The sequence below is a fragment of the Psittacula echo genome (genome assembly GCF_963264785.1).
Source record: "Psittacula echo genome assembly, chromosome: 6".
Lineage (NCBI taxonomy): Eukaryota > Metazoa > Chordata > Aves > Psittaciformes > Psittacidae > Psittacula > Psittacula echo.
This window is the reverse complement of record NC_137743.1, coordinates 29,557,323-29,584,216: the sequence shown is the minus strand read 5'-3', so window position 1 is coordinate 29,584,216 and position 26,894 is coordinate 29,557,323. Positions and strand designations below refer to the sequence as shown.

General features: G+C 39.9%; 1 protein-coding gene across 3 annotated transcripts in view; it reads left to right on the top strand.

Moving 5' to 3' along the window:
- The window catches only part of ADCY5 (adenylate cyclase 5), a gene marked incomplete at both ends in the record, with an annotated part of 219,046 nt that overhangs the window by 154,221 nt on the left and 37,931 nt on the right, over nucleotides 1-26,894 (top strand). For all 3 annotated transcript variants that reach the window (XM_080620644.1, XM_080620642.1, XM_080620643.1), the window contains 5 exons: nucleotides 6,474-6,585; nucleotides 6,771-6,898; nucleotides 10,540-10,698; nucleotides 11,747-11,888; nucleotides 21,626-21,766. In XM_080620644.1, the coding sequence (XP_080476770.1) occupies nucleotides 6,474-6,585; nucleotides 6,771-6,898; nucleotides 10,540-10,698; nucleotides 11,747-11,888; nucleotides 21,626-21,766 (682 nt within the window). The remainder of the gene's footprint in view (nucleotides 1-6,473; nucleotides 6,586-6,770; nucleotides 6,899-10,539; nucleotides 10,699-11,746; nucleotides 11,889-21,625; nucleotides 21,767-26,894) is intronic.

The following is a 26,894-nucleotide window of genomic DNA, read 5'->3' as shown; positions in this document are numbered from 1 at the left end:
AACTGCTTGAGAGAAACTTCCACCTTAAACATACTGAAATGACATCTGAACATAGTTTGGGTAACCAGCCCTGGGTGGTCCTGTTAGAGCAGGGAGTTGGACAAGATGACATCCAGAGGTCCCTTCCAACCTCAACCATTGTACGATTCTGTGAAAACATAGTTTGGTGTTAAGGGCTCAACCCAGCCCTTCAAGTGAGAATTTTGCCATCTTCATTCCAATCTATCCTTTTTCTTCTTCCTTGTTCATAGCATGACTTAAAGACATGCAACACCAATAGCAGTATTGGTATGGTATTGTAAAATAACAGTAGCACCCTGAGACACTGTCTTTACTGATTAGCCTAGTGAAATCACTGACAAAGGTAAACTGTCTATAGCAAATGGCTTTCACTTGTTACACCTTTGCTCGTGAATGCTTGTATTTAGTGAACAATGTTTATTTTATTATGGTGCATTAACTTTTTCTTCTCTTATAGGTAGCATTCATTGCAGTAAAATACCATGCTTTGATTCACACGCAGTTAGATGCACTTTCTGTTTTTTCTAAGTCATTAAAAGCTCACTGAGTCTGGGGTTTTGCTCTGTTTCTCATGCAGTGCCTGTGGTGTTCAGTTTCCAGTAACACATGGTGTTTATATTCATGACTGGCATTACCGTTGTGATGGTGATAGGGTTTGTGTTTCTTGAAATTACTTGATTTATGTTGTGGCTGGCGTGCATGGCACGCACATGTCTTGAAATAGAACACGACTGGTTTTTGCTTTTACATTAGAAGTACTGATGATTTAATTTAGCATTTTGAATAATCCTGCATTTGCAGGGAAACCTGGCTGTGTCGTGTCACTCCTTTGATAACTCTGTTAGCTTCAGACATTTAAGGCTGCACTTCAAAATTATTCTCTGTAAGTGTGTGTGGTTTCAGATGTCTTATGTGGGTTTCCTGCTTCCCTCCTGGTTCTTAGCTCTTCCTACTGCTTACATTGTTCTTTGCTTTCTGCCAAGATTTTTCCCTTCCTGCACTCTTGCTAAGAGCCTTCTTGTTTGCCGTCCAAAAGATCCTTTGATGCTTCTGCTCCAGGGTATGTTAGCAGTGTAGTCACATCACCTGAATTACAGGAGCTAGTTTTAAATGACCTGCAGTGGGATGGACCTGAGCAGAGACTGTAAAAGAAGCCCAAGCTGGGCAGGCTAAAGCTGGGGTGTTGCACTGAGGCTCCTACTGGTACCTGAGGTGCCTGTCCATGTGTATCTTAACTATTCTGTGAATGCATTGCAGACCAAAAAAATGAGAAGGCTGAACTCAACATTTCGGAAATTCCTGCCTCATGGCTCTGCATCTTAGTCGCTCCTCTCTCCATTTCACCTCACTCTGCCTTTTCAGCTATGTGAAGCACTGTGCAGAAAGCATCTAGACATCCATCTCATGGAGGTCTCGCAGTCTGCAGTCGTGGTGGTGTTTATGCTAAGGGCCAAGCTCAGGCAGAAACTGGCATCCCAGTGGTAGCAGCAGCTACAGCTGCATGCCCAGAATGCCCTCTGCTGCCTATCTGCCCCGAGGTCTTGGAATCAGCAGGAGCCAGTGGCATAGAGATACTCCAGTCTGTGTATTCACCTTTCCTGCTCCCCTGTGTGGGGCTTGGGCAAGAGCAGGCAGGTATCAGACTGGTCCTAAGCAGAGGGGAGGATGGCAGAATCTGGAAGCTATTCAAGCTCCCTTTCATCTTTCTTCCCTGTCAGTGTCATGAGCCATGTACGGCAACAGCCACAAAACTGAACTTGCCTTGTACAGATATGAAATCTTGAGCCAGACCTTGCTGGAAATAGGAGTTGAAATAGGAGCTTAGGAAAGTATTCACTTCTACTGTACAATACAATCAGTGGTACTTTTGAACCAAAATTAAACAGAAATAATAATAAAAATAATATAAAATTAATAACTCTCCTTTTCTTGTCTGTCTTTCCCAAAAATTAACACTTTTTTTGTCTTTTTTGAGGTCATACTCTGATTACTGCTGGACAAAACCCAATCAGATGGTAAATCTGAAGGCAGTGACAGAGTGGAAAATATATCAAGAGCTCTGAAGCCATTACAACATTTTGATGACATGCTAAACTGGTTTTTCCACAAAGCAGTAGCCTTCCAGATGAAGTTACCGGGACTCGGGACTGATAATAGTTGCTGATGCCCAGGCTGCAGATTGTGTGGTCAATCCCTTCCAGTCAGGTCCAGCTAACAGTATTTCGAAACAACTGCCTTAGTTATCTCATGATATTTTATAGCTATAGTAATTATTTCATTTGACCTTTTGTTGACCACTATCATTTATTGCACATTTTGGCACAAGGAAGGCCTATTACTGGTATTGTGCTCCCACCAGCAAGGAAATGCCTTGCCCTCTGAAGACTGACAGATAGTTGGCTTGAGTTGTGCCTTTCCTCACAACCACCTATCACTATCATCCTTTAATGAAATCTTTTCATTACTAAGGGTAGTCTGACATGAAAGACTGAAGTGTGGCATGAGGACTTAAGGGTAGTGGTGAAGCTGTATGCTTAAACTCTAAGGCTCCTAGTGTAGACAAGATGCACAGGCAGGACTGGGAGATGCTCCTGCAAGCTCACTGTATGCATATTGTGTGTGTAAGGAGTTATAGTGGGCTTTATTTTTAAAGAAAAACTCCAACTAAACACAAGATAAAGATCTTGTGCTGTTCCTTGATGTCTATTGTATCAGAAATCTACTTTTTCCTTCTGAGGAAAAAAAAAAGTTGCTTCTGAGGTGTTGGGTATTTTACAGGGAGAAGGGTGAATTTAAGGGTTACTAGGGCTAATAACAAAAGGAACAGAAGTGGCATAGCACAACACCATGTACACGAGCCCCCATTTCTCCTTTGTGGGTCATTAGCAGGGTTGGGAACGACAAGCCTGGTTGTTGGCTCTGCTGCTGGAACTGTAGTGCCAGCAGGAGTGTGTGGAGGGAACAGATTAGGCAGGAGGAGTAAAATGATTTAGTGGCCTTCAGAGTTCTCTATTGAGAGCAGAGGACAGAGGCTTCAGGCTGAGCCTCTGTTTGCAAGAGCCCTTTTCTCTGACATTCATGTGCTATTCTTTCTCCAGTCTCCCGTTATGCATGTGTCTTTTCTCCTCTCTGTCTTCAGTTCCCAAAGCACTGCTCTGTCCTCTGCCATCTCCCACATGGTCTTTTCTGTACCTTGATGAGGTTTTCCATTCCCTGCAGCCCATGTGTCCCAGGCAGTGTCTTCTGATAGCTTGTTTCATAGTGTTGCTATCTGGCTGCAAAGCAGGTCACACAGCTGTCTGAAGCCTGTAATGGAATATGCTCAGGTGCTTCAAGAGGTTCTTGCATTACTTGGTTAGCTGACATGGAAGAGGGGTGAGGGAATGGACCATGCAGGTAGATACCTTCATGTTAATCACAAAGTGTGCAAAAACTGAGTCATGCAAAGGACTTAACATGTGGTCAATTCTAGGTAGATTTTCATATAAAGAGGAAAAGGCATGCCAGGTGAAGCTCTTCCCCTTATTGTCAAGTGTTACGTCAGTGTTCAAAAGTGAGAAGAGACTTGCAGCATCTAAGAAAATACTTGCAGTATATTTCTTTGCTTTAGGTAAAATCAACTTCTTTTTCCTTGACATCACTCTCAAAAATTATCAAACTAGTTTTGCTGAAACTGGTTCATGCATTCCTCTTTCCTCAAACAAAATGCTCATTCCAAGGAGCATCTCATGTAATAAATGTTGGCTTCCTAATAGGGGCATCAATGTAACTTCCCAGTATTGCTACTGGCTCATGTGCAATGCATTTCAGATTCCCATCATGCAACCTTTCCAAGTTTTATTCTCATAATAAACCCTTTTGTAGTGCTTATAATTGTAGTTATCTAGAAATCAGCCAGAGAGCTACATGAGGAGCTGCACCCATGCAGTCCTTGGAAGTGCAAGACAAGGATCAAGACGAAGGAGACAGCTGCTGTATTTGAACAAAGAGCAATGTGCTGGCCACCTATCGAAGGTTACAAGTTTGAGAAAAAGTTTTAATCAAGTAGTTTCAATTTGAAAAGGCATAAATCTGTGAGTAGGATAGCTCTATAGGTCTTTGCTGATTATTTCATTTGCCTGGTTGAAAATATTACCATTATTTAACTTCTAGGAATGTATGATCTATTTATCTAGCATGATAGTAATGGGAATGCTTATTTAGGACGCTATGCTAATACTAATTTTTCTGATTCAGGCATAAGGAGGAAGCTTAGGGCATCCCTGTGTGGTATTTTCAGATATACCTATCACTATCTGGATGTCAGAGCAGCAATTGCTCTTTATTCCTCCTCTTAGAACACATGGCTGTGGGGAATCTGCAATTTGCCCCATGCTGGAAGAGGAACATTCTTGCAACATGGATTTTGCTACTGCCACAAGAACTGGAGACATTTCCTATTTGAACATTGCATATTAACACATACTTAAGTTGCTTAGCAGGCAATGTCTTAAGATATCGGTTGATTTCAAGTGTATTTCTTTTGGAGGTTTACTTTTATTTGTAAATAGGTGAAATTTTGATTTATTTTTTGTGCATTTTCTCAAGTGTTTAAAAAAGGGGAAAATATATTTTGGTTCAGACATCACTGTATTCCTATCTTGCTTTTTTTTCTTGCACATTTTAGCTTCTGTCTTGCTTACAAAGAAACATTTAATACAATATGTTTGGTTGATGATTTATCGGAGTTGAAATGCAGAAGGAAAATATGAAGAGCATGCCAGAATTGAAATATGTTTCAGGATTTTTGCAAAAAAAAATGCTTGTGAAAACATTTTTGTTGTCTTTGCTTTCTGTCTGAAGACATTGAAGGGGATTCCAACTGGAAACAGCCTCTGCAAGTTGCCTAAGTTATGTTGGAGTTTTATTTAAAAATAAATAAACTAATCCAAAGTGCTTGTTATTTACACTTCTAATTTCTCTTCCTATTCAAGTACATCTTGATGCAATAATCAACTTCAAAGAAGAAATCAACTACTTGATAAATGTTCCAATATGCAAGTATAGCTTATGACTTTTATATTTATATAAATGATGTATGTGCATATATACACTTTATCTTAAATCTACATAGACATAGTCTGGTGCTTGTTTTACTGAATAGTTTTAGATTTAGCATAATGGCTGTGTGCAATTCAGATCAATGTTTTCAGTATTCTAATTATCAGTGAGACAGAATCTTTTTCCAGTTTAAAAAAAAAAAAAAAAAAAAATCTTTGCAGAACAACATTAAAATTAATTAATTGAAATCAAAGAATCATTATTAATACTTGTGATTCAAATAATTGTGCTTTCAAAATAGTCCATGCTGCCTTCAGAGGGCTTTCCCAGTCCATCCTGGGTGGATGGGAGTGATTCCGTATCTCTGTTGCAATAGCAGGGGTTTGCCTCCGTTGGCAAGGACTGCACTCATTGTTTGGCAGAAGGTTGGGTTATGCCTGCTTGCAGAGTTGCAGACTTGCTGAGGGGAGCTCCTGAGCGCTATAGGTGTGTATTTTTATAGTGTTTCAGGGGCTAAGCCAGCTGGAAGGTGTGGTACAAATGGAAGGTTTAATTTCTCTAGTTCTTTAGAAGCCAAGGAGAAAAAAAATAAGCCATGAGTGAGAAGTATGTACATGAGTAGAGTAAGTCAGAGTAGATATCCTTCTCCAGTGAATGAAAGCCTGATGGTAAGTCTTCCCCAGGACAGTGAGTGTGTTAAGGCATGGCGAGCCAGCCCTGCTGCACCCAAGCCTTCGCCCTGGTAGTGCTCAGTGCCTTTGTGCCTGGCTTGGTGCATTTCTAACATTGCAGGCACATGGCACCAGGCAGGGTGCTGCCAGTCATGGGGTTAGGCTGTGTGCATGGAAGCTGAACACCAAAGCTGAGGTAGGCAAGTTAAGGATATTCACTAGAGAGGAGCTTTATTTTGTGGCTGTATTTTGACAGCAGGGGAAGCAGACAGAGGAGTGTGGTTTTCTGCAGCAGAGTTAAGACACAGGTGATGTTATTGAGCCAAGAGGCTGAGGAATGTGAACAAAATGGGTAAGTGTTGATTTTATAGCTGGGCTAATCCAGTCATTGTGTAGGAGTGCTTTGTTGTTTACGATGGCCGACAGCATTATCATGGGAGCTATACCAGCTCCCAGTGTTCTGTAAATTTTTTGGACATGGGGCAGGGATAGGGGGATGAAAGGACTGTGGGATTTTCTTGCCCTTTCTAATCTTTGGAGTGGATTAGGTTGTGCCCCTCAGGGCTTTACATGTGATAGAGGTTGTATCATAAGGTGGCATTAGGGGTGCTTATCTCCTTGCTTCTTTAGGTCTGGGACACCCCTACATGCCTCTGCATACCCCAGAACTTGCAGAAATATCAGCAACAAATTTTGTGACGCTTTCTTCTTTTTTTTTTTCTCTCTCTCTCTTTTCCCAAGCATCCTCTTTGCAGACATAGAGGGTTTCACAAGTCTGGCCTCCCAGTGCACTGCTCAGGAGCTGGTCATGACACTGAATGAGCTCTTTGCCAGATTTGATAAACTAGCAGCTGTAAGTTTTCTACTGTACTTCTGATTTTTTTTCCTTATCCCGTTGCAAGAATGACATACTGTGCTGGTTCATTGGGTTTCTGTAAATATTCACTGCCCTAAAAGGCAAGCTATTGCAAGCATGAATATAGACTGAATACTTCTCTCCTTCACTATTATTATTTTGTTAATTTATTTATATTTTAGGAGAACCACTGTTTACGTATCAAGATCCTGGGTGATTGCTATTACTGTGTGTCCGGGTTGCCAGAAGCAAGAGCTGACCATGCACACTGCTGTGTTGAAATGGGAATGGATATGATAGAGGCTATCTCGTAAGTACCATATTCCCCATGAAGAATCTTGGAACAAATAGCAAACAGATTCTCTTTCCCATTAGGTCTTCCTTACATTAGTAGTAAGGTAGCCAAACCAGGGAACTGATGCCAGCAAAAAAGGGAGACCAGCTGGAACAAGAAAACAAAATAGGTAAAGGTTTGATGGCAGAAAGACAGACATTTGAGTCCATTACAGCCACAGGGCTATAAGAGCTCAATCTCCTGATAAGAAAGGCAAAGGTTATTGTAATTACTGGAAGTCTCATTCCCAAATGAGGATTCCAGTGAATTACAGAAATATGAAATCAGAGAATTAATAATAACTCCATTAAATTTCTGTCACTCTTCATTTATCTGTCTTTAAACCAGCTTTTTACCCACCCTACAATTCCTCTGCTAAGGTCTGTCTTGTCTGTTTTCAGAATCTTGTCTGGTACATCTGCCACACCCTTCCCCATATGTCCCTAGGCCAAAAAGGTCCGGTTGAAGGCTTTCTTATTTTAGCTGAATTAATTATTGAATAAACCCATAAAGTTGGTCTGGCACAGACTGGGACAGATCCGTGATGCTTTTTCCTTTATTTCCACTTACTTCCTCATCTTTACTTTTTTCTTTTAAAATCTGTTCTGAAGCTTTGTCTGCCCCTGAGGTCAGGTTAGCAATCCTGTGTTTGTCCAGACTACACCTGTCTTTACAGAATAGCAAATATGAGACTCATATCTAGTTATATTTCTTGGGGAATTGTGGACAATCTTGAATATTGTTTGCATCAAACATGAGCTCTTGCAGGCCAGTTCTGTCAGAATTCAGGGAGGAAAGAATCATTTGGTCATCTTGAGTGCAGGCAAGCTTAAGCACAAACTTCAGTCAGTTTTGGATGGTAAGTGGGTTGACCTTAATATCTGCATCATCCCTGCTGCATGGATACTCTGCTTCTTTTTCCCTTCTCTTCTGTTTTTTTGTTTTGTGAAAGCATCTTCTAAAGTGTCAGTGGTATCAACAAAGTAGAAGATCTCTATGCAGTTCTCTCATTCCATTCAGTAACTTGATGGAGTTTCTACTTCATCATGATAAAAACTAGAGCTACCTATTTGCTGAGGTTGATACAGTATATCCTGTAAATTAATACACACCCACACTTTTCAGCCCCATTTTCATAACACAGATAGTTTGAAAACCAGTGTTTTCACCCAGAAGATCCTGTTGAGCAGTATTCCCTTGCTTTGTATACAGTGTACGCTGTCAGGACTTCCTACCATTACTTTCCTGGTTTTAAACTCTGTTACTTTGCAACAGTCTCCTTCTGGGGGTTGTACACAAAATGCAAAACAAAAAGAGTTTCAGGTAACTTGTTTTCAGTTGCCCTTGAAAGGATGCTCTTAAGTGGCAGGTGACAAGGTGTCTTGTCAAACACATGAAGCAGCAAATCTTAGCCACCAGCCCTACAAAAAAAATGTACTGTGTACATTGCTCAGAAAAGTTTCACTTTCTGCAGTAGTTGGCCTGATGAAATTTGGAGACCCTGACACATTTGCTGTGTAATCCCCCACAAGGCTGAGTAACACCAGGATGTCTAGACTTCATTGATTAACTGCAACCCACCTTTCCTTGAAATTAACATGGAGTTGAAGCGCACTCAGTGTTTGTTTACAAATAGCTCTTCAGCAGCCTTTAAAACTTGTTTCCCACTTGATGAATGATGAATGCATTTGACAATCTTATCTCTTAATAAGTCTGGAAGGTGACTATGCTCTCACTGCCTCTGCTTCCCCCCTACCTTCTCCTCCCCTAAGGATCAAGATAAGAGGTTTCATAATTAAGGTAACCAGTAGCTACTGAACATTTGATTGCAGGCTTCACCAACACTAGGTCCTCCCCGCAGGCTGATTTCATCTGTGTACAATAACAGCAGGGAGTGTTACCCCAGATCAGAAAGATAGAATTATACTCACTGTACTGCTGGTATAAATGAACTAAAAAAAAGGAAGGTAACAAGGGATATTTCATTTGTCTGTAAAGGATAACCAAACTTACTTGTTTGGTGCAAAGTCTAAAGGAAGTCACAACTCTGCTGGGAGAAGTTTCCTGGTCTTGTGTCACTAACTTGTAAGTGGCTTGGCAGAGGATGCAGTAGGGTTTATAGCACTCATGCAACATGTTTTCCTTCCTCCCCCGTGTTATACCCACCCTGCAGCTGCTGTTGCCCTTGCAAGGCTTATGGCTGCGGCTGCATTTTTATTACTCCAGTTCTTATTACTTTCCTAAGTGTCATGATTAGAGCTCTTTCAGTTTGTAAGCCTGTGGCATCTTACCCATATGCAGCTTCCTTTCCCTGGTAGAGAATCTGCTGCTTGTTAATAAAAATGATGAATGTTATTTCAATGAGTAGGTAATACAATGTAAGACAGGGATTGTAAGGAAAAAAGAACTGTAAGAGGGCAAGAGCTGTTTCAGAAGGAGTCATCTTGAACAGTCTTTTAAAGGGCCTATTACACTGTGAAGAGTGAACTAGAGTCCAGAACTGGTCTATCATTAATCTTTCTTTTTCATTAATAACTAAAGTATAAATAATGGCAGGGGGGTTGGAACTAGATGATCTTAAGGTCTTTTCCAACCCTAACTATTCTATGATTCTATGATTAGATCTGTGTTCATGTCAGGAAGTTGGGAGGACTTACCCGTCCACAAGATGTTATCTAGGAAGGACCAGATGAACCTGAAAACCAAAGAGGTTGAAATCTGATAGGTATAAAGTACAACTTCATACTGCAAGGAACTAATAAAGGAAAGGGCTGTGCTATGTGGTGTAGGTGAATTTGCCTGTGAAACATGGACATTCTGGGAATGATGTGATCAGCAGTAATGAGAAGCAGAGTTGTTCTGATGGCCTCATCAAGACTTCCCCTACCCACATTCCTGAATATATTTTTCATGTGAACAGCTCTTGAAGTTAACTTTTGCCCTAAAAGGGCAAAACCCACAAAGTATTTCAGCAGTCATTTTGGGAGTAAGTAGAGCACCCAAAACCTCATTAAAATCAGAGCTGGGAGTATTTGTAGCTGCCTGTTTGGAGTGACTCTAATAGATGTGGTTCTCTGGTTTTGCTGCTCTGACTGCAGCTGTAAGCCCTATTCAAGCTTTCCAGCTGCAGTGGGGTATTTCACATACATATCATATTTCATCCATGGAAGAGCTGATGCTTGGTGCCATACAGATAAATTAAGATCTCTGAAATAATTTCCTTTTTTGCTTTGCAACATGCACCTCCTAATGAGGCTAAATGCTGGCAGGTTATGTCCAGCTTTGGTATGGAAATCAGAGGCCAGCACTTTATTCCCTGTGCTGCCTGAAAGATGTTTTTTTTATAAGTTAACTTGACTGTGAGTTCAGAGTACATGGATTAACTCCAAGGACTCCCCTTTTCAATTGGTTCTCTTCTTGTCCAGCGAGGTCAACCAAGAATAGTACACCTAATCTGTTTTTGTTTGGTTATCCTCTTGAAGTGGATGAGCAGCACCATGTGTATGCGTGAATAATTTATGGGTTATTATGGATTTTGGTGTTCTGGATGCAAGTTTCTGCCATCAACTAAAACCATGGTTCTTAGGGATGTCCTTTTTTCACATATTTCTTTTCAGACTAGTCCGGGAAGTGACAGGAGTAAATGTTAACATGAGGGTTGGAATCCACAGCGGAAGAGTTCATTGTGGGGTTTTGGGCCTTAGGAAGTGGCAGTTTGATGTGTGGTCCAATGACGTTACACTAGCCAACCACATGGAAGCAGGAGGCAAAGCTGGGTAAGTTGATTCATCAAAGATTTCTTGTTAATCCATGTGTTGTTTTGTGTCTGACATGTCACAGTGAGGAGATGAAATGGAAGACAGAGGTTCAGAAAGTCTGTTTTAAAATGAACTGCGGATGTAGTGTTTTAAGCATATACAAATGTTACCAAGGTTATTCTGTTCCATGTGTACATGTCACTGGTTACAGAAAGTCTACAAAATCCCAATGGGTATATTCTTCTGTGGTAAGAACTGAATTCCTTCTCTGGGAAACAAAGTTGGTAGATGCAACAGAAATCAGCAGTTCTGTGCAAACACTAGCAGAGCTGGTCATGGTTACAGAGGTGTGACCATATGTTAACAGTGTTTGCTGGACAGCATCCCAGCTATCTATGGATATTATATGAATATCCATATGTATGAATATTTATTGTCTGAAGTGTTGCTTCAGGCCAGCTTTTTGTTTTGAATCATTCCTGTGAGGGAGCAGAATTGGTCCTTGTTTCACCACTGTATGGACCATCTGAGTTGCCGCCAAGTTGACTCTGTGAGATAATTTTTCTATACTCCTCTCCATCTTTTCTGTGCTTTGGAAAAAAGCATTAAGCTATGGTACTTGATGGGATACCTTTACAAGGTACTCTTGTGCCACAGTGATTAATGTAATACAACAAAAAAGATAAATGCTTCCATATATACATGTGTCCGCAGAGTTGACAAGTCCTTGTGAAGGACCTGTCTTTGCCAAAAATATGTATCTGCTGTATGTTAGAGCAAAATGAATAAAAGAATCAGTGCTTTATATCTAAGGAGGTGCTTACAAATCTAGGTGTAAGATGCTTAATGTGAACATCTCTTTCTAAGACAATAGCTCTTGGCCTACTTCCTTTGAAATAAATGAAACTCCCATACTACCTTTGTAAGAGAAATGGCATGGCTAAATAAATGGGGATTTATTGCTTGTTTGTTCCAGTACATTGAACCTGTCACTGAGAGGAACTGACTTTTTAGGTGATAACTTTTCGGAGCCTACAAAACTGGCTTGTCATTTGTCTCATTCAAGGCGCATCCACATAACAAAAGCAACCCTGAACTATCTCAATGGAGACTATGAGGTGGAGCTGGGCTTTGGAGGAGAGCGCAATGCTTATCTCAAAGAGCACAGTATTGAGACCTTCTTGATTGTACGGTGCAGCCAGAAACGGGTAAGACCAAACAGACTAATGCAGGTTTAGATACTTTTAACAATTAGATAGTCTTCAACTCACCAAAGCAGAGTGAACACCAGCCTTCTTAGATGAGTGGGTTGACTGCATGACAAAAATTCCTGTTTCTCTCCTCTTCCTGAACTTTTGATTGCACAGAAGAGAGTGTAGACACCTTCTGCATAAGGTTTCTGCAACAAGTACTTTCTCATTTTATCAAAGAAACTGTCCTGAGTTTTCAAAACATTTTGGAGAATGTTTTTAATATAAATGTGTATTTTTTCAATTAAATTTGATACTTGTACAAGTTCTTAAAGCAATAGATTAAAGCCACAGAGATTTCTGTCAGATTACAGTCAAGGTGTTTTTATCTACGTGCTCACCATTATTGCCATGACCATAAAGATTAGAGCAGTTCTTATCATTACTTTTCAGCCTCTGTTTCTGAAGATGAGAAAATCTGGCCCACTGTAACAATGGATGTGTCAGTGGGATGAGATCATACTTACTGCTATGACACAGGTCAGGCTGCACAAAATAAGGCTATTAGGGCATAACTGACTTGAACTTGAGTCAATCAAACTCAAATGGACTTCAGCCAATATATCTTCTTTCTGTGATACTGCCAATAACATAAAATAGGTTGGCATTATCACTAGTTTGTATTTTTAAATAATGATAGACTGTAATATTAGAAAATCGTCTTTTTGATCATCTAGTTGAGTCTAGCCAATAATATTTCTCTAAGTAATTTCTGTACTATAGACACTACTTTGCTACGGGCAAGCATATGAAGAATGGCCTGAATTTAAAATAATTTCAAACCTAATTGAAATTCATTTCTAAGTCTAAGACCAACTAAACCTTCCCACAGCTGTAAATATACCATGAGATAAAATGAATTAGTGTTAGTGACATGTTCCAGTAGCATGGTTGATTTAAATAATACTAACACCTATACAGATAAGCGTTGCCTCATCTCTTGAGAGAATGGAGGCCTTGAATCTCCTTAATGGATATTATGTAAAAAATCTCTAAGAAAATCCTGTATCATCTGCTAAAGAGAGAAGATGATGTTTTGGTTTCTATCTGCTCATAAGATAAATCTCATTAACAATTGTCAATCTTCAAAAGAGAATTAGAGCTTGCAGTGCAAGTTTGTTGTTTTCTAAGTATCACTGCCTGTCAGTGGGCCAGCTGATGTTTATACCAAAACCACTTTTTTGCTGGGAAGATTTAAGAGCATAAACCAAGATACTCTTAAGGCCAGGCCCCATCTCCTGGGGTAGAGAAGCTATACCAACTTCTTAAATTGTACACTCACCAAGCTGTATGCATGGAAAGCTGAAGGTTTCACTGGAGTGAAGAAGAAAAACTAAGATCAGGGTTCTGATCCTTGCCAGTTTAGACAAAAACTCAAAAACAGAGACACAGAGCACTTGGGACTTGATTTCGCTTTTGAGCACAAGCCTGTCTTTTGAATAGGAGACTGGACATGGACTCAAAAGGGATGTGGATTCCATTCTAGACATAGATTTTGAGGAACTTGCATCTCTGTGCTTTCATTTTGCATGGTAAACTAAAACTGGTTTTTCCTCCTCATTCTTTCACTGCTTTATATGTATTTATTGCAGCTCTGTTACACAGTGTAGCTCTTAGCCGAAGTCTGTAGGCACTACTGTAATGCTGCTCTAACATGCTGCATCCCAGAGTAGCTAACAATTGGGACATGCACCTGCTCTATGTAATTATCGTGCTAAATTGAAACGTAAAGAAACTGCTGCCAAAGTCAAGGATATTAGTGTTTAGAGTTGAGGGGCTCCTGCTTTGCCCATACTGCTCTATGTTACTTGCTCCCATAGCCATTTTCTATTCCTTTGTGAATAAAGTTCTGTCCCTCTTTAAAAAATCATTTTCACTTAATATGAAGATCAGAAGTGAGAAAAGCTTTCTCCCATAGTCTGCTCAGTCAGTCTTGAATATTTTGCCTGATGATAGGCAAAGTTCTAGTGCTTCAGTTTTTCCTTCAATTTCTGCTTGATTTTAATTACTTCTTGTGAGGTATTTAGCCAGGTTTTCACTTCAGTCTGTTCCAGTAAAGGCCATAAAATGTTCACCTAACTTAGTAATGGGTTCCTGTGAGTCGTGTCTGGGTTCTTGCTATCCTCACACAAGGCCCAGGATTTGCACTGACCAAAGAGCAGAGGCATAGTTAATCCAAGTAGCTGTTTGCCTGAGCTATTCCTCATTTCACACAGGCAGACTTGAATTATCTGAATACCTGGTCCATTAGTCCCATAGCCATCAAAATCAAACAATACCAGGAGTTATGATGAACGCATGAAGTGTGACGGCATCTGTTCCATACCCTTTCTGCTTACTCTTGCCATGGGGAGCTATAACTTTGAATTTCCTGTCTTTTTTTGTTTATTTGACTTTTTCAACGCATTCATGTCATTTCTTTGGCACAGAGCAAATGGGAGGAATATTTATATAGTAGTTTTGTTCCAGGAACTCCGACCTGCTCTCCCTTGAAAATAGGGTTTTTTCTTTCTTAAGGATGCTGTTAACTGGAATATATTTAGTTGAGTTTCAAGGGGAAAAAAGCTATATTCTGTTCAGTCAGCCTTTAAATAACTTCACTAGAAATGAAAATGTAGTTCAGTTTTCTATCTGGCACACAGAAGAGTTGCTTTCTATTGAAAGAGAGTAAACTGAGAGGTTTTAAAATACAGTCTGCTTAGGTTTCTCTCTCCTCATCTTTACCTCCAAATCCACTTCCACCTTTCTGTTTGCTCTGTCCTGTGATGCTGCTGCTTTTGTGGGTGAGCACTTGCTTGTGAAGAAGGCAGTGTTCAAATACCCCACAGAGCAGTACAGGAGTGATTTTATTATCACAGTGTCGTGTTCCCCTAGATAAAAGTTTTCATGGTATTTTTTTTAAAGCATAGATCCAAAATTCCAGATTTGTTTTCCTTGTGTTTGCTTTCAATTCCTTAAGCCAGGATTTTGATGGTTAAAATACAAACCAGTTTAAACTCTGTGAGATACAAAGGGTGCCATGCATTTCATTGTAATGTGGATGTGTGTGTGTATATATATGTATACACACATATATACTTATGTACACATGCATCTGTAAGTATATATGCATATATAAAGTAATCCTTGCCATAAAATTAGCATGAGCCACCATAAAGATCTGTTGAATGTTTTGCTGTGGTTTGTTTGCTCCCATTAGAGCTAACAGTGTTCTGCTCTAAAACTTGGTTGCTCTGATGCCTGGTTGCTCTGGATGTCTGATGTCTGCTGTCAGCAATTGTATCCCCTCTCTCCCTCTCAACCTTTTTTCTCCTAAGACAAACTCTTCTAATGTCTTCTCACAATGAAGAAAAGACAAGCACAAGCTCTTACAGCAAGCTTTTAATTTTTGTGATCACCAAAGGAAACATTTACTTTTGGCACAGTTGCATTATCTTGGTGTTTGATATTTATTCTGTGATGAACTAATGAGATTTCCTATAATGAAGTGATGTTTCTGATTTTAATCTCTAAGTGGATGATCATGCATTTTGTACACTTGAGTGTCTCAGGTCCCATTACTACTATGTTAGTCCTCAAATGTTGGGTGCTAATGCTCCTTTTTTAATTACCTATCAAATACTACCTCCGCTTCTCTCGTTAGCAAAGTCTGTCATTGCTACACTTGGTTCCAGTTGTGGTAAGAAAAAAATAAAACAAAATCAACCCAAGACTAATCATTGAGTAACTGCACTAATAACTATCATCCAGCCTAATACCTCTTCTTTCAAAACCATCTCTTGCCATTTTGCTGGAAACCAGCTCTTTGCCCAGCTTCATATTCCTCATCTGTTTTAGACACTGATCTCCAGCACAGTACTCTGTCAAATGCTCTATGGGAAAAAAACAAGCTACAGTGAGGGCTGCTGTATTTTTTTTGTTTAGAGTAACTTGGATACTGTCAAGGCTCTTAATCCAAGCCCAGCATTTGCTACTCTACAAGTTCTGTCATGATCCCTGACTAAATAGTTATTAAAAGTATCTGTTACCAGAACTGAAATTGCAGTTGGCAGTTTTGCAGTGATGTGGGTTAGAGGTTGTCCTTCTGACTTCAGCACATCGCACTTAATTTTTGCTTCCAGCTTAGTCATTTTTTCTGTTTATAAACCTATGCTTATGATCCCTCTTTACTTTTGCCTCTACTGTGGCAGCAGTGATTATCTGAAGGGAAGTAATCTGTTCTTTCAGTTATTCCTTCTATTTGACTCTAAAGTAATGTAGATTTTTAAGGTTTTATTATCCCTGTATGATACAGGGTGACTTACACTGGGTGACTTCTGTGCTCATTGGCTATTTTTCTCATTCGTTTCTAATGGACTTAATACCTTAGCATGAAAGAAATTAATCTGTGTTAGTCTAGAGAAATGGATCTATATTAGTCTAGTGAAGAAGTGTCAGAGAGGGGATCTCATTAGTGCACATAAATACCTCAAAGGCAGGTGCCAGGAGGATGGTGCCAGACTCTTTTCAGTGGTGCCCAGTGACAGGACAGGGAGCAATCACAGTATCACAGTATCACAGTATGCTAGAGATTGGAAGGGACCTCAAAAGATCATCTAGTCCAATCCCCCTGCCGGAGCAATGCCATAAACTGAAACACAAGAAGTTTCACTTTAACATAAGGAAGAACTTCTTTACATTGAGGGTGGCAGAGCACTGGAACAGGCTGCCAGGGAGGTTGTGGAGTCTCCCTCTCTGGAGACATTCAAAACCCACCTGGACATCTTCCTATGTAACCTGCTCTAGGTGGCCCTGCCTTGGCTGGAGGGTTGGACTGGATGATCTCCAGAGACCCCTTCCAACCCTAATGATTCTGTGATTCTGTGAAATACAGGAATTCTCTGAGGAGATCTTTGCCTTTCCTCCATTAGTGGTTTTGCATCTTCATCCATTATTTGAAAGTCTGTGTTTCCAGATAAACAGTGATTAGCTAGAATTACTAATACTATTACCCAAATCTTTACTGATTCTCAAAATCAACTCTGAAGCATTGTAGTGAACTACCCAGCATTACTCAGTACAATGCCTCTATCCTTCTGCAGTGTTGTTTTATTCTTGTTATACTTTTTTTTAAGTTTACCATGCAGTCTGTACACAGCCCTGTACCTCCACTTCCACAGCTTTTGTATCTGTCCTCCTGCATTTTATTCAAAACATCTGTCCTGGTTGTTACTGCTGTCCTATCACATCCCTGCTGTTTTTGCAGTACTCAGTTTAATTATTGTAGTATCCAGTAGACCCAGTTCTTGTGCTGCCCAGGTTTCTGGAGTTTGTACAGGAGCATATCATTTGGTGGTTATTGGCAACTTCTTGCACTTCTTTGATATCAGGTGCTGCATTAAGTTGCAGAACCATCACAGCTACTCTTCTCACCACTTCTAATCATTGGTAAAAGCCTCACTCTGAGAAGTGTAGAAAAGTATGTGTTTGGAAGGGTAGGAAACAGACCTAAATGTCTATAAACCTATAGGAAATAGGTTTACAGCTAATTTTAATGTCCTCGGCATTGTCAGAAGTGTGGGGAAATGCTTTGCTTTGAACACAAGTAGAAATAAAATGTGACTGTCAACAGATGAGCAATAGTGCTGACTGAACACAGTGCAGAGTGTACAAAGTTGGCAAACTGAAAAAATGTTGATTTTTTTTCTAATGTCTTTCAATTGCAATAAACATGGCTGTTTCTTTTAACAATAGCAGGTACACAAGTGTTTCAGAAAGGATTGTTGATAGTGGCCTTAAAACTGCTCAATAAAACATTGGCTGTAACTCCTAGAAAAACAATTTGCATTCTTTTCTAAATAGTGTCCTGGAACCCCATCCAGCTGAAGAAACAAAATGGTCCTTTGAATGTTGTGCATGTGATCACCCTAAAACACAATCAGTCTGATGTGACAATTCCTTAATTTAACAAATTTAATAACAGCTCAGCAGGGTTCCACTACTGTAGATTTATGAAGGCAATGGTTTTGAGCAAGTAACACTGCAAGAAACATTATTCACATGTCAATAGGACTTGAAGACTATTTAAAGAATAATATGTAGCTAAATCTGATCCATGCTAGATTTCCCTGCTTTCTTGCGCAGATAGTGATCAATATGTCGGAAAATTCTATCGCACACTAACCAGGCATTCTTGATACAATTGATAAGTATAAGAAAACCCTAGCAATTTCTGCAGTTTTGCTGTAGGATTACTTTAGCTCAGTGTGTGGGAACTGGTGGTGGGAACACTATTGTGTTTTATTAAACCCCTGGGAATAAGATTTACAGTCTCTTTGTGAGTTCAGATTTGAAAAGTTCCCACAACAGCTTTCTGGAGTTTAGCCACTTTAAATCTGAAAATCTCAGTTCTGTCAGAACCTTTTGCACCTGCTCCTGTTGTTGGTAGGTAGTACCTGTAATGAGTAGGGCTTAAAGGTACTATCAACTGCTTTTCTTCGGTCTTCTTTCCAGTTTTGTTATGCTTTAGGTAGCCCTGTGTGCAAGTTTTCTTCATGTTGTCATTTAGTCAAGAAGAAACAGAGAAGGGATTCTCATAAATTTCCACAGACGAGCTGTGATCATTCTAATTCTTCATTTTCAGGGTTTGTTATTATTATTACCTACTGAACACGTGATTTTTCAGAAAATAAATTAGCTCAACTTTTTAAAATATCAGGTTTAAAACGATGTTTCTGAATAAGTATTGATGTTAACAACAAAGCCCTATTGTTCAAGATAATATAGTAGCACAGTATGCAATGTGGGAAACCAAAAATCCACTATGCTTTGTGTATATGTGTTTTAATCTGATTGGAAACATTGTTCACAATCCAGTGGAAAAGTTCTACAGGGAGTGGGGGGAAATACTGCCAGAATTCATGTAGCCATGAAAATTTATGGTGCCTGACATCATGGTTAGAAATGATCTCAGAAGTATGTACTTCATTTACCCATTTGTCCCACCCTTACCTCAACCCAGATGTGTTAGTAAATATGTATGAGGTCTTTTCTTCCCTTGAAATTAATGAATTGATGCTTCAGAGTCACCAGCACTAACAGCAGGTAGAAGAATCACTCACTGGCCAAAAAGGGTTAGTATGTCTGCTTGGATTTTTGGTATTAGGGCTTTTCTCAAATTCTAACCAAATTTACTAACTCATGAGGGGAAACCTGTTCTATGTATCTTTTGCCATCTGTTAATGTTAAAGGCATTTCTGATGTAACCAAATAGCTTTGCTTTATAGGTCCCTAGACTAGCTTCAGCGTTTGGGTTTTTTTTGCTTTTGGTTGAAAACCCTTCACTAAGTTGTAATAAAACGGATTGACAGTGTCACTTCCATTATTGAAAACAATATATATTTCCTTGGAGATGATGAAACTGTATTTCCTACCAGTTTTCTGGCATCAAGTCATAGAAGAAAGAAGCATAACTATGAAAAAGATTGCATAACTGAAAAAAAAAAACCAAAAAACAAACCCAAAAACACAAGAAATTTGTACAAGTGATGGCAGAGACCATAAAGAGCAGTGACTTAAAAAACAAAACCTCAAACCAACTCAAATCTCGATACCAGTGTTGCATCGCATTGGCGTATTTTTAGAAACATTTAAAACGCAGCTCCCCTGGAGGTTATCCAGGGGCTCTGTCATGATTGCTCATGTGAAATTCAACTGGTGCCAAGTTGCAGCGTTTTTAGCTCTTGCAGATGAAAGGTGGTGGGTTCAGTGCAGGGAAGACGCAATGTGGGAGGCATTTACTGTCCTGGAGGAGTTCAATGTGGGAGCACACACTGTTCTCCCCAGCAAACATCCCGGGGAGCTAGCAGCTCCCTTAGGTTTGCTCCCACTGAGTTTTCTTGAGATCCTACACTTGTCATCCCAGTGGAGTGGAGAAAGGTCTTTGCTGGTTGGCCAGAGCTGTGATGACCACTGCTACTTACTGTCACAGGGCCAGTTAGGTGTCCAGCACGGGGCTCCTGTTGCAACTGGCACTCAAGTATACCCAAAAAGTGGCCATGGAGCCTGCAGCATTACATTCCCAGCAATGTTTGGTGCCTGTGTGGTAAGCTCATGGTCTCATGGGAAATGTTGTCATCATAGCTGTCTCTTTTTTTGCAAGACAAGAGATGATGATTTCCCATGCTTGTCAATCAGGCAGCTTTCCCAGCACTGGATCTTAGCAAGCTTTTTAAAAATTCTTTAAAAAAATATTTAAGGCAGCATTGCACTTGACATTTAACTCTCTGGTTACCATGGAAATAACACCAGCTATTGTGCAAACCCCTGACAGGAACAACTTACAGTGAATAGTGGGGAATCAAAATAAATAGGTAGGGAAAACAAACTCCAGGCAATAAAAGATGCGGACCTACCTGTGTAGTCATAAAAGATTTGAACCAAAGTTCTGGAGTTTAAAACAACTGATGCTTTCTTTTTAAATTATTAAGTTCTCTGAATACTTTCTGAAATACAAAATGAACTCTTACGTCTATTTTTTTTAGTAATCTCCTGTAAGCAACAATTTTCTTGAAAAAAATTAATCTCAAGTAATAAACAGCCAAGTTGTAGCTATTCCTACTGTCTGAATTTCCAGCCTCACCAGAGTTTCTCTTCTAAGCAAGGATGTAATAATTGCCACCTCTCTGCCTTCCCAATCAGTACAGATAAATCTCACAGTCCTCACTGAGCATATCTCCACTGCAGTCCTTGCTGAAGAAGATTTTAAAGGGTTTGAGCTTGTGAAATAAACTCCTGTCTTTCCATAGAACACATTCCACATGGAAACCTGCCTGTCTTTTTAGCTAGAGAATATATTCAAAATAAGGCACTAACCGGCCTGTTGTTTAACCTAGCTACATGCTGCATTTCTGTGCTCTTGTAACTGGCATTGAGTTTGAATTAAATCTTTCCAGCAGATCCTTTGCAAACTTTGCAGTAAGCTCCAGTTACAACCAAGATTCAAAATCAGCTTTAATAACAAAGCCAAAGACTTTGTCCAAACTTCAGGAAAGTTAGTGGCAATGAAAATTTGCAGCTAGCATCAGGGTACAGGAGACCATTTTGTCACACTCTGCAATACCACTACCTTTAACAAATACATAGTTATGTTGTTTGCGAGATTTACACGCTTTCCTTAGCATGCCTGGGAAGGTGCTCTTGCAAGTGTTGACAATCATCTGCATGTACTCACAGGGAAAGGTCTCCTTCATTCCCATAGCTTCAAGGAGCTCCAAGGCTCCTGTTCTTCAACCAGATCACTCTGTGCAACGTTTCTCTTGCCTGCTGGGTTGTTTTTTTGAGGACCCTCTAGTTAGTACCTCAGCTTGGAACTGCTGTTTCCTATCTGAAATTATTCAGTTTGATCCAGTTTACTAAAAAAGAAAACAGATGTCTCCATGTTGGAATGCTCCTTGTGTTTGCACAGCTTATGGTAGTTATTCAGAACAAACAAAGAAGTAAAATGGTGGGAACCACTTAGGGGCAAGTGTTCTAAAAAATTGGAAGAAAAAGAAGTGGTTGATAGGGACTGCTTCTGATCAGCAGCCACTTCATAAAGTTCGAGGCACAGAGCCAACTTCTGGAGTGAGAGATCGGAGGTGAGAGATGGTTGGAGAATGACTGCCATGTAAACACTTCCAAATTTATTATGCATTTCTCTCTTGTTTGTATTTCAGAAAGATGAGAAAGCCACGATAGCCAAGATGAACCGTCAGCGCGCTAATTCCATCAGCCACAACCCGCCACACTGGGGTGTTGACCGGCCCTTTTATAACCACCTTGGACCTCACCAGGTCTCCAAGGAGATGAAGAGAATGGTAATGGCTTGCCTTATGGACATTAATTTATTTTCTATTTGGTACATCATTATATATCTCTCCCTACTTTGTCTGATGGTTTTTGCAGCCCTGAGGGCGTTTTCCAAAAGGGGGTGGTAAATTCTACTTTGACTCCAGAAATAATAATGATTGGTACATCTGGAGGTGAGTGATCATGAGATGAGGTGCAGAGTTGTTTGAGAGAAGAAGGGAGGCTGAATGGCACAAAGAAGGCTCTTTTGTCTGATTTGTCCCGTGTTCTGAAAACTCATCCAGGCTGTGTGAGAAAATGTGATTAGTGCAAAAATTGCTCAGTAACCCAAGCATTCAAACAGCAGCTGACATGCATTTGTACTAGATCATTACAGATTTCAGCACCTGCAAAGGTTTCTTGATTGCAAGAACAGCTTGCCAGATGCTGTTCACCTTCTATGAGCTACATGTCTATACACACTAATGGATTGCCACGAATCACACCACTGTGTTTAACTCTTGAGAATACATTTTCAAGTACATGGATTAATTGGCCTAAGGTAGCAGGCATCTTCATTTCTTGCTATACCTTTCAGTTCTCCTAAATTAAAATGAACAAATGCTAATTACTAATGCAATTGGACCAAGAGGCTTATTTTACATGAAGTTGTAGATGATATCTTTGTTTCCTGCAATAAAGAAGCAGCAAAGAGAGTTTCTATTATAGTGGGTATTTGTAATAATAAAAATATTTAGCATCTCTACAGCTGCATGCATAATCAGTTTGCTCTATGACCTTACTAATGATGTTTTGACCCTTCATGCACAGTCAAAAGTGTGTATTTGTTACCCACTTTGTTGCCCATAGTCAAAGCTCTACTGGTCATCAAAGCCTTAAAGTATTCAAAGAACTTTCTAACATGAGATTCACTCCCACAGCTTAAAAAAAAAATTTTGGCATAACTATCAGCAACTGCATATGGTGCCTTCTAATGGGAAATGCTGGCACATTTATTAATAGTTGGTGCTAATATTATTCAATCATAATATTATTTCACAGTGCTAAACCAAATTTCTTAATCTCCGTAGTAATGTTTCTTTCATTTCTCAGATCTCCAAATGAGGGCTCCTGACATAAGCGTACAGATCAGTGGAACTGTGCATTTTTTATGTAGGCTTTTCAATAGAGTGCACTCAATAGGCATGACATTATTAGAAGAGCCTAATCACACTAGCACATAATTATAATTATAAGTTTCTTTGAATAGCTTTTAAGGGGTTCTTGCAGCCTCCTGTTCAGAAACAAGGTGTAACCATGCCAAATGATATTATGCTTCTTGGTGTTAATTACAGTTTGGCGTGTCTAGCTGGTTGTTCAGTTGGAAAAACATAATTATTTATTGAAATACCAGGCTGAGTCCTAAAAACTTCACTGCCCCTCACTTGTAGGAGGAAAAGCTTCTCTCCTGGCTCTTTTTTTTTTTTTCTCTCCTTATCTTGAACCTTTTCTTGTAATGGAATTTATCTTTTATAAATCCAGCAGCTCAGAAAAAAATTTCCACTCATAGGCTTCTGCACTGCCTCTTGTATTAAACTCTTTTTTGAGAGGCTGATGTTGCATGCATCAGGCTGTTCCTTGAAAGCCAATTTAAACCTGATTCAGATGTATTATTTTCAGCTAGGCTTTTTGTCGTTCTTGGGACTGTTTTTTAAAATCTGATATATACAGTATTTCCCACTGGTTTATGTTTGAGATGCGTTAGTCAAAATGAAAACATGCTGCTCTCTGTGACCTCCATCTCCATTTTACCATCTCCTAGATGGACATTTTATTGATTAGATCATAGGAACAATTTCTTCATCTCCTGTCTCAACTCTTTCTCTCTGTGTTAACTTCTAATTTAAATATTAATTTCTTTGTTCACCCAGCTTTGCACAGTACTTTATTTGCCTGTGATCTCTAACATTGTGTTACATGGGTGCTGTGTGTGTTTAAATGCACACACAGTGTGTGTTGGCTGCACTCACATGCACACTGTCTGCAGACTGCCTGCTTAGAAATACAGAACACAGAAGGGGAGCAGAACTACAAAGGCTTTTTTCAGTGCTCCTCTGGGATGACATGTCATTGATCTTGGTAAGCTGCACTAGCTTTCAAAGCTCCTGAAAATGTACTCTTTTTTCCACATCACCCACCTTTCCCCCAGACCTCCTGCACGTAATTATATGAAGCCTTTTTGTTGGAAACTAGGAACATGTAAGGTTGGATTAGTCAAAGTGGGATGCCAAAGGCAGGCATTGTAACATTGCCTTTCCTGTTAAAATCTGAAGCAACTTAGCCTTATAATTTCAAAGCAAGCGTTAACAAGGGTAATTGTGAGATAGCCCTCATGCAGGAACGAGGTAATTTTGCAGTGATGTGCAGTTACATTATATTGATATGTAGATATGAATACATTTGTGGGCAGGGACTAATATGGATGTTTATAAAGGACAGATTCTTTTGTCATAAACTTAGAACATTTTGCATTATGAAGACAACAATACTTCCAGAAAATAAAAGAAGGACTATTTTTTTGTGATGCTGCTTAAAATTCACCCAAAGAGAATATTAAAGTTCCCTGAATTGCATTTTTGGAAAGGAACTCTTATAGAAAACAGAATTTTGGCCATTTCTCTTTCCTTTGAATGCTGGTTCTTGTGGCTGTCTCTGTTCTTAGATATTTGAGCAGTAGTCCTGGATGACATGAATTAGTATCAGAAGTAGCCATATACTCTTTTCCCCCATCCCCCTCTTTTCTCATGGCATTTCAACTTGCTGCTGTATCTGGGCACGTCATCAGGGTGCTCAGCAGCATTTGTGTAGGACGGCAGCCTGGCACGCAGCATAGTGAGGTCTTTGGTCCTTGCTTCTCTCTGCATTGTGGCTTGGGGCTTAACCTCTTCTGGGTCCAGCTACCTTTCCATGATGCTACTAGCCTAAGTTGGTCCCCTGGGCACACAGCTTTTTTTTCAGGCACTTGCACTTACATGTAAATAAGACAAAACTTACATGTGTCCATGCAGCAGTAATCTAAAATGTCCTGGAAAGCTGGAGTTACTTTCTTACTCCTACCCTAGCTAACTAGGTCCCCTAGCTGGGATTTCAACTGTGCCGGCTCATCCCATCCTGCCAACAGCCACTCCATCTCCTTCATACACCAGTCTGCTTTCCAGACCATCCCTAATCCTTCTTTTTCCTCTCCCATTGCTTTGCAGTGGCCTTTCCTGCCATGCACAGCTTCCACAAGGAGGCAGCAACCAGGAGACACTGAGGTTGCCCATTGCTGACCCTGAACTCCATTAGCTGGTGGAGCTGCTGCCCAGAGAAAGCCAGTCCTGGGGACTGTATTGAGTTGGGCTGCTGGGTTAGTGGATGCCCCTGAAAAGCTGGTAAATTTTCAGGTACAAGTGGACTGGGAGGGCAAAGAGCCTTGCTGTGAGCTGGCAGCTCTGCTTGGAGCCCTGGCCCTGGGAGCCAGCCTTGCTGGACTGGGCAATGCTGCCATCATGGAATCGGGTGGAGGATGGCCTTGCTCACCCGAGGCAAGCAGCGAATCCTAGACAGGATCAGGTTTGTGGCTGTATACAGGGTCTGAAAAGAGACAGAGAACGGCAGAGCAGCATCCCAGCTGCTTTCTGGTTTTATTACTTTTTACAGCATGTCTTCTTGTTTCTTGAACGAAAATGCGGACTTCTGTACTGCTCATGATGTATGCAAAGGAGTAGCATCCCCCAAGTCTCTGTATGCCAACATTGTCTTCCCCGCTGTCTCTCTGGTCCAGTTCTTCATTGCAATAAGAATTGAAGAAGTCAAAAATAAATGAACTTGAAAGCATTTGAGAGTACAGGTATATTTATAGCTATAAAAAAAATTTATACATCACTAAAAAATACTTTGCTTTTCCCAGTATAGATTTCAGAGTGCTTCTATAAATATTGATGGATTTTAGACTTCTGGGAATAATAGTCATGTGCCAGTTTTTATTTGCAAAACGAAACTACTATTAAGAAACACAATTTGGGGTTTGTAGTTGACTGCAAACTGAAAGAGGTTTGTTGTAAACAGCGATAAAAAGGCAGATGTTGATACCATCCAAAATTACAGGTCTGTTCTAGATGACAAATGATTCTCTTGCATCTTTCACCCTGCTCAGCATTATTAAGGTTGTAGCTGGAAAACCACATCCAGTTTGTGAATACAATCCTTCAGGAGAATGTGGATGAATTGCACATAGTCCAGTGAGGAAAAATTACAAATCAGGAGAGTTTCAACAGTGAGACCTGTGAAGAAGTGTTGAAATTTTGGTCTGTTTAGTCTAGAAGGGAGATGACTGGTTAGAAACAAAAGTCTTCAAATACATGAAGGCTTGTAGGGACAGAAAATAATAATAAAGCATCCTCCATGGCAGCAAATGGCAGGATTAAAAATAATCATCTTGATTTGCTGCAAGGAAGATTAAAGTTAAGAAAAAGCTCAGATACAAGGAATAGACTGTATAAGGAGCTTGTGAAATTCCTAATTTTCCTGAAAGCATTTTATTTTTTTTGTTCAGAGCTTTACAGTCTGGAGAGGCATCACGAAATCCTTTGCAAATATAGAAACAGTAATGTAAAAAAGTCTGTATTAGGAGAATTTACAGGAAATTAAGAATATAAGAATAATATGAGATAGATGAAAAGATTTTACTAAGTTTCCAATCTAGGTTGCACAGAACTTTGAAGCATCAATCCCACCCCTTATAAGGGAGCTAGTTATACCTGCATTTGCCCTTGTTTAAAAAACTCAAAGGCTGGAAATCCTGCAGTCTTGCTGGACATCCTTTTCAGCAGTTTATTTTTGTTGATGTTTCACTTCACATTCCCTCACTTCAGTTTTAAAACACAGTGATGGATGATCTATTCACAGTAGATAGAGGACAGTTTAATTTTCTCTCCTTTACAGTTATCTCCTCTGTATTTGAAGACTATTACCATGTCTTTGCAAAGGTCTGATTCCTTCATCAAGTTTGTTCCCTAGTTGGTGCTTTCAAGCCCGGTAGTTATTCTTGTTCCCCTCTGAACACTTGCCATTTCATCAGTAAGATGATGAAATCTTATCTTTCATCATCAATGC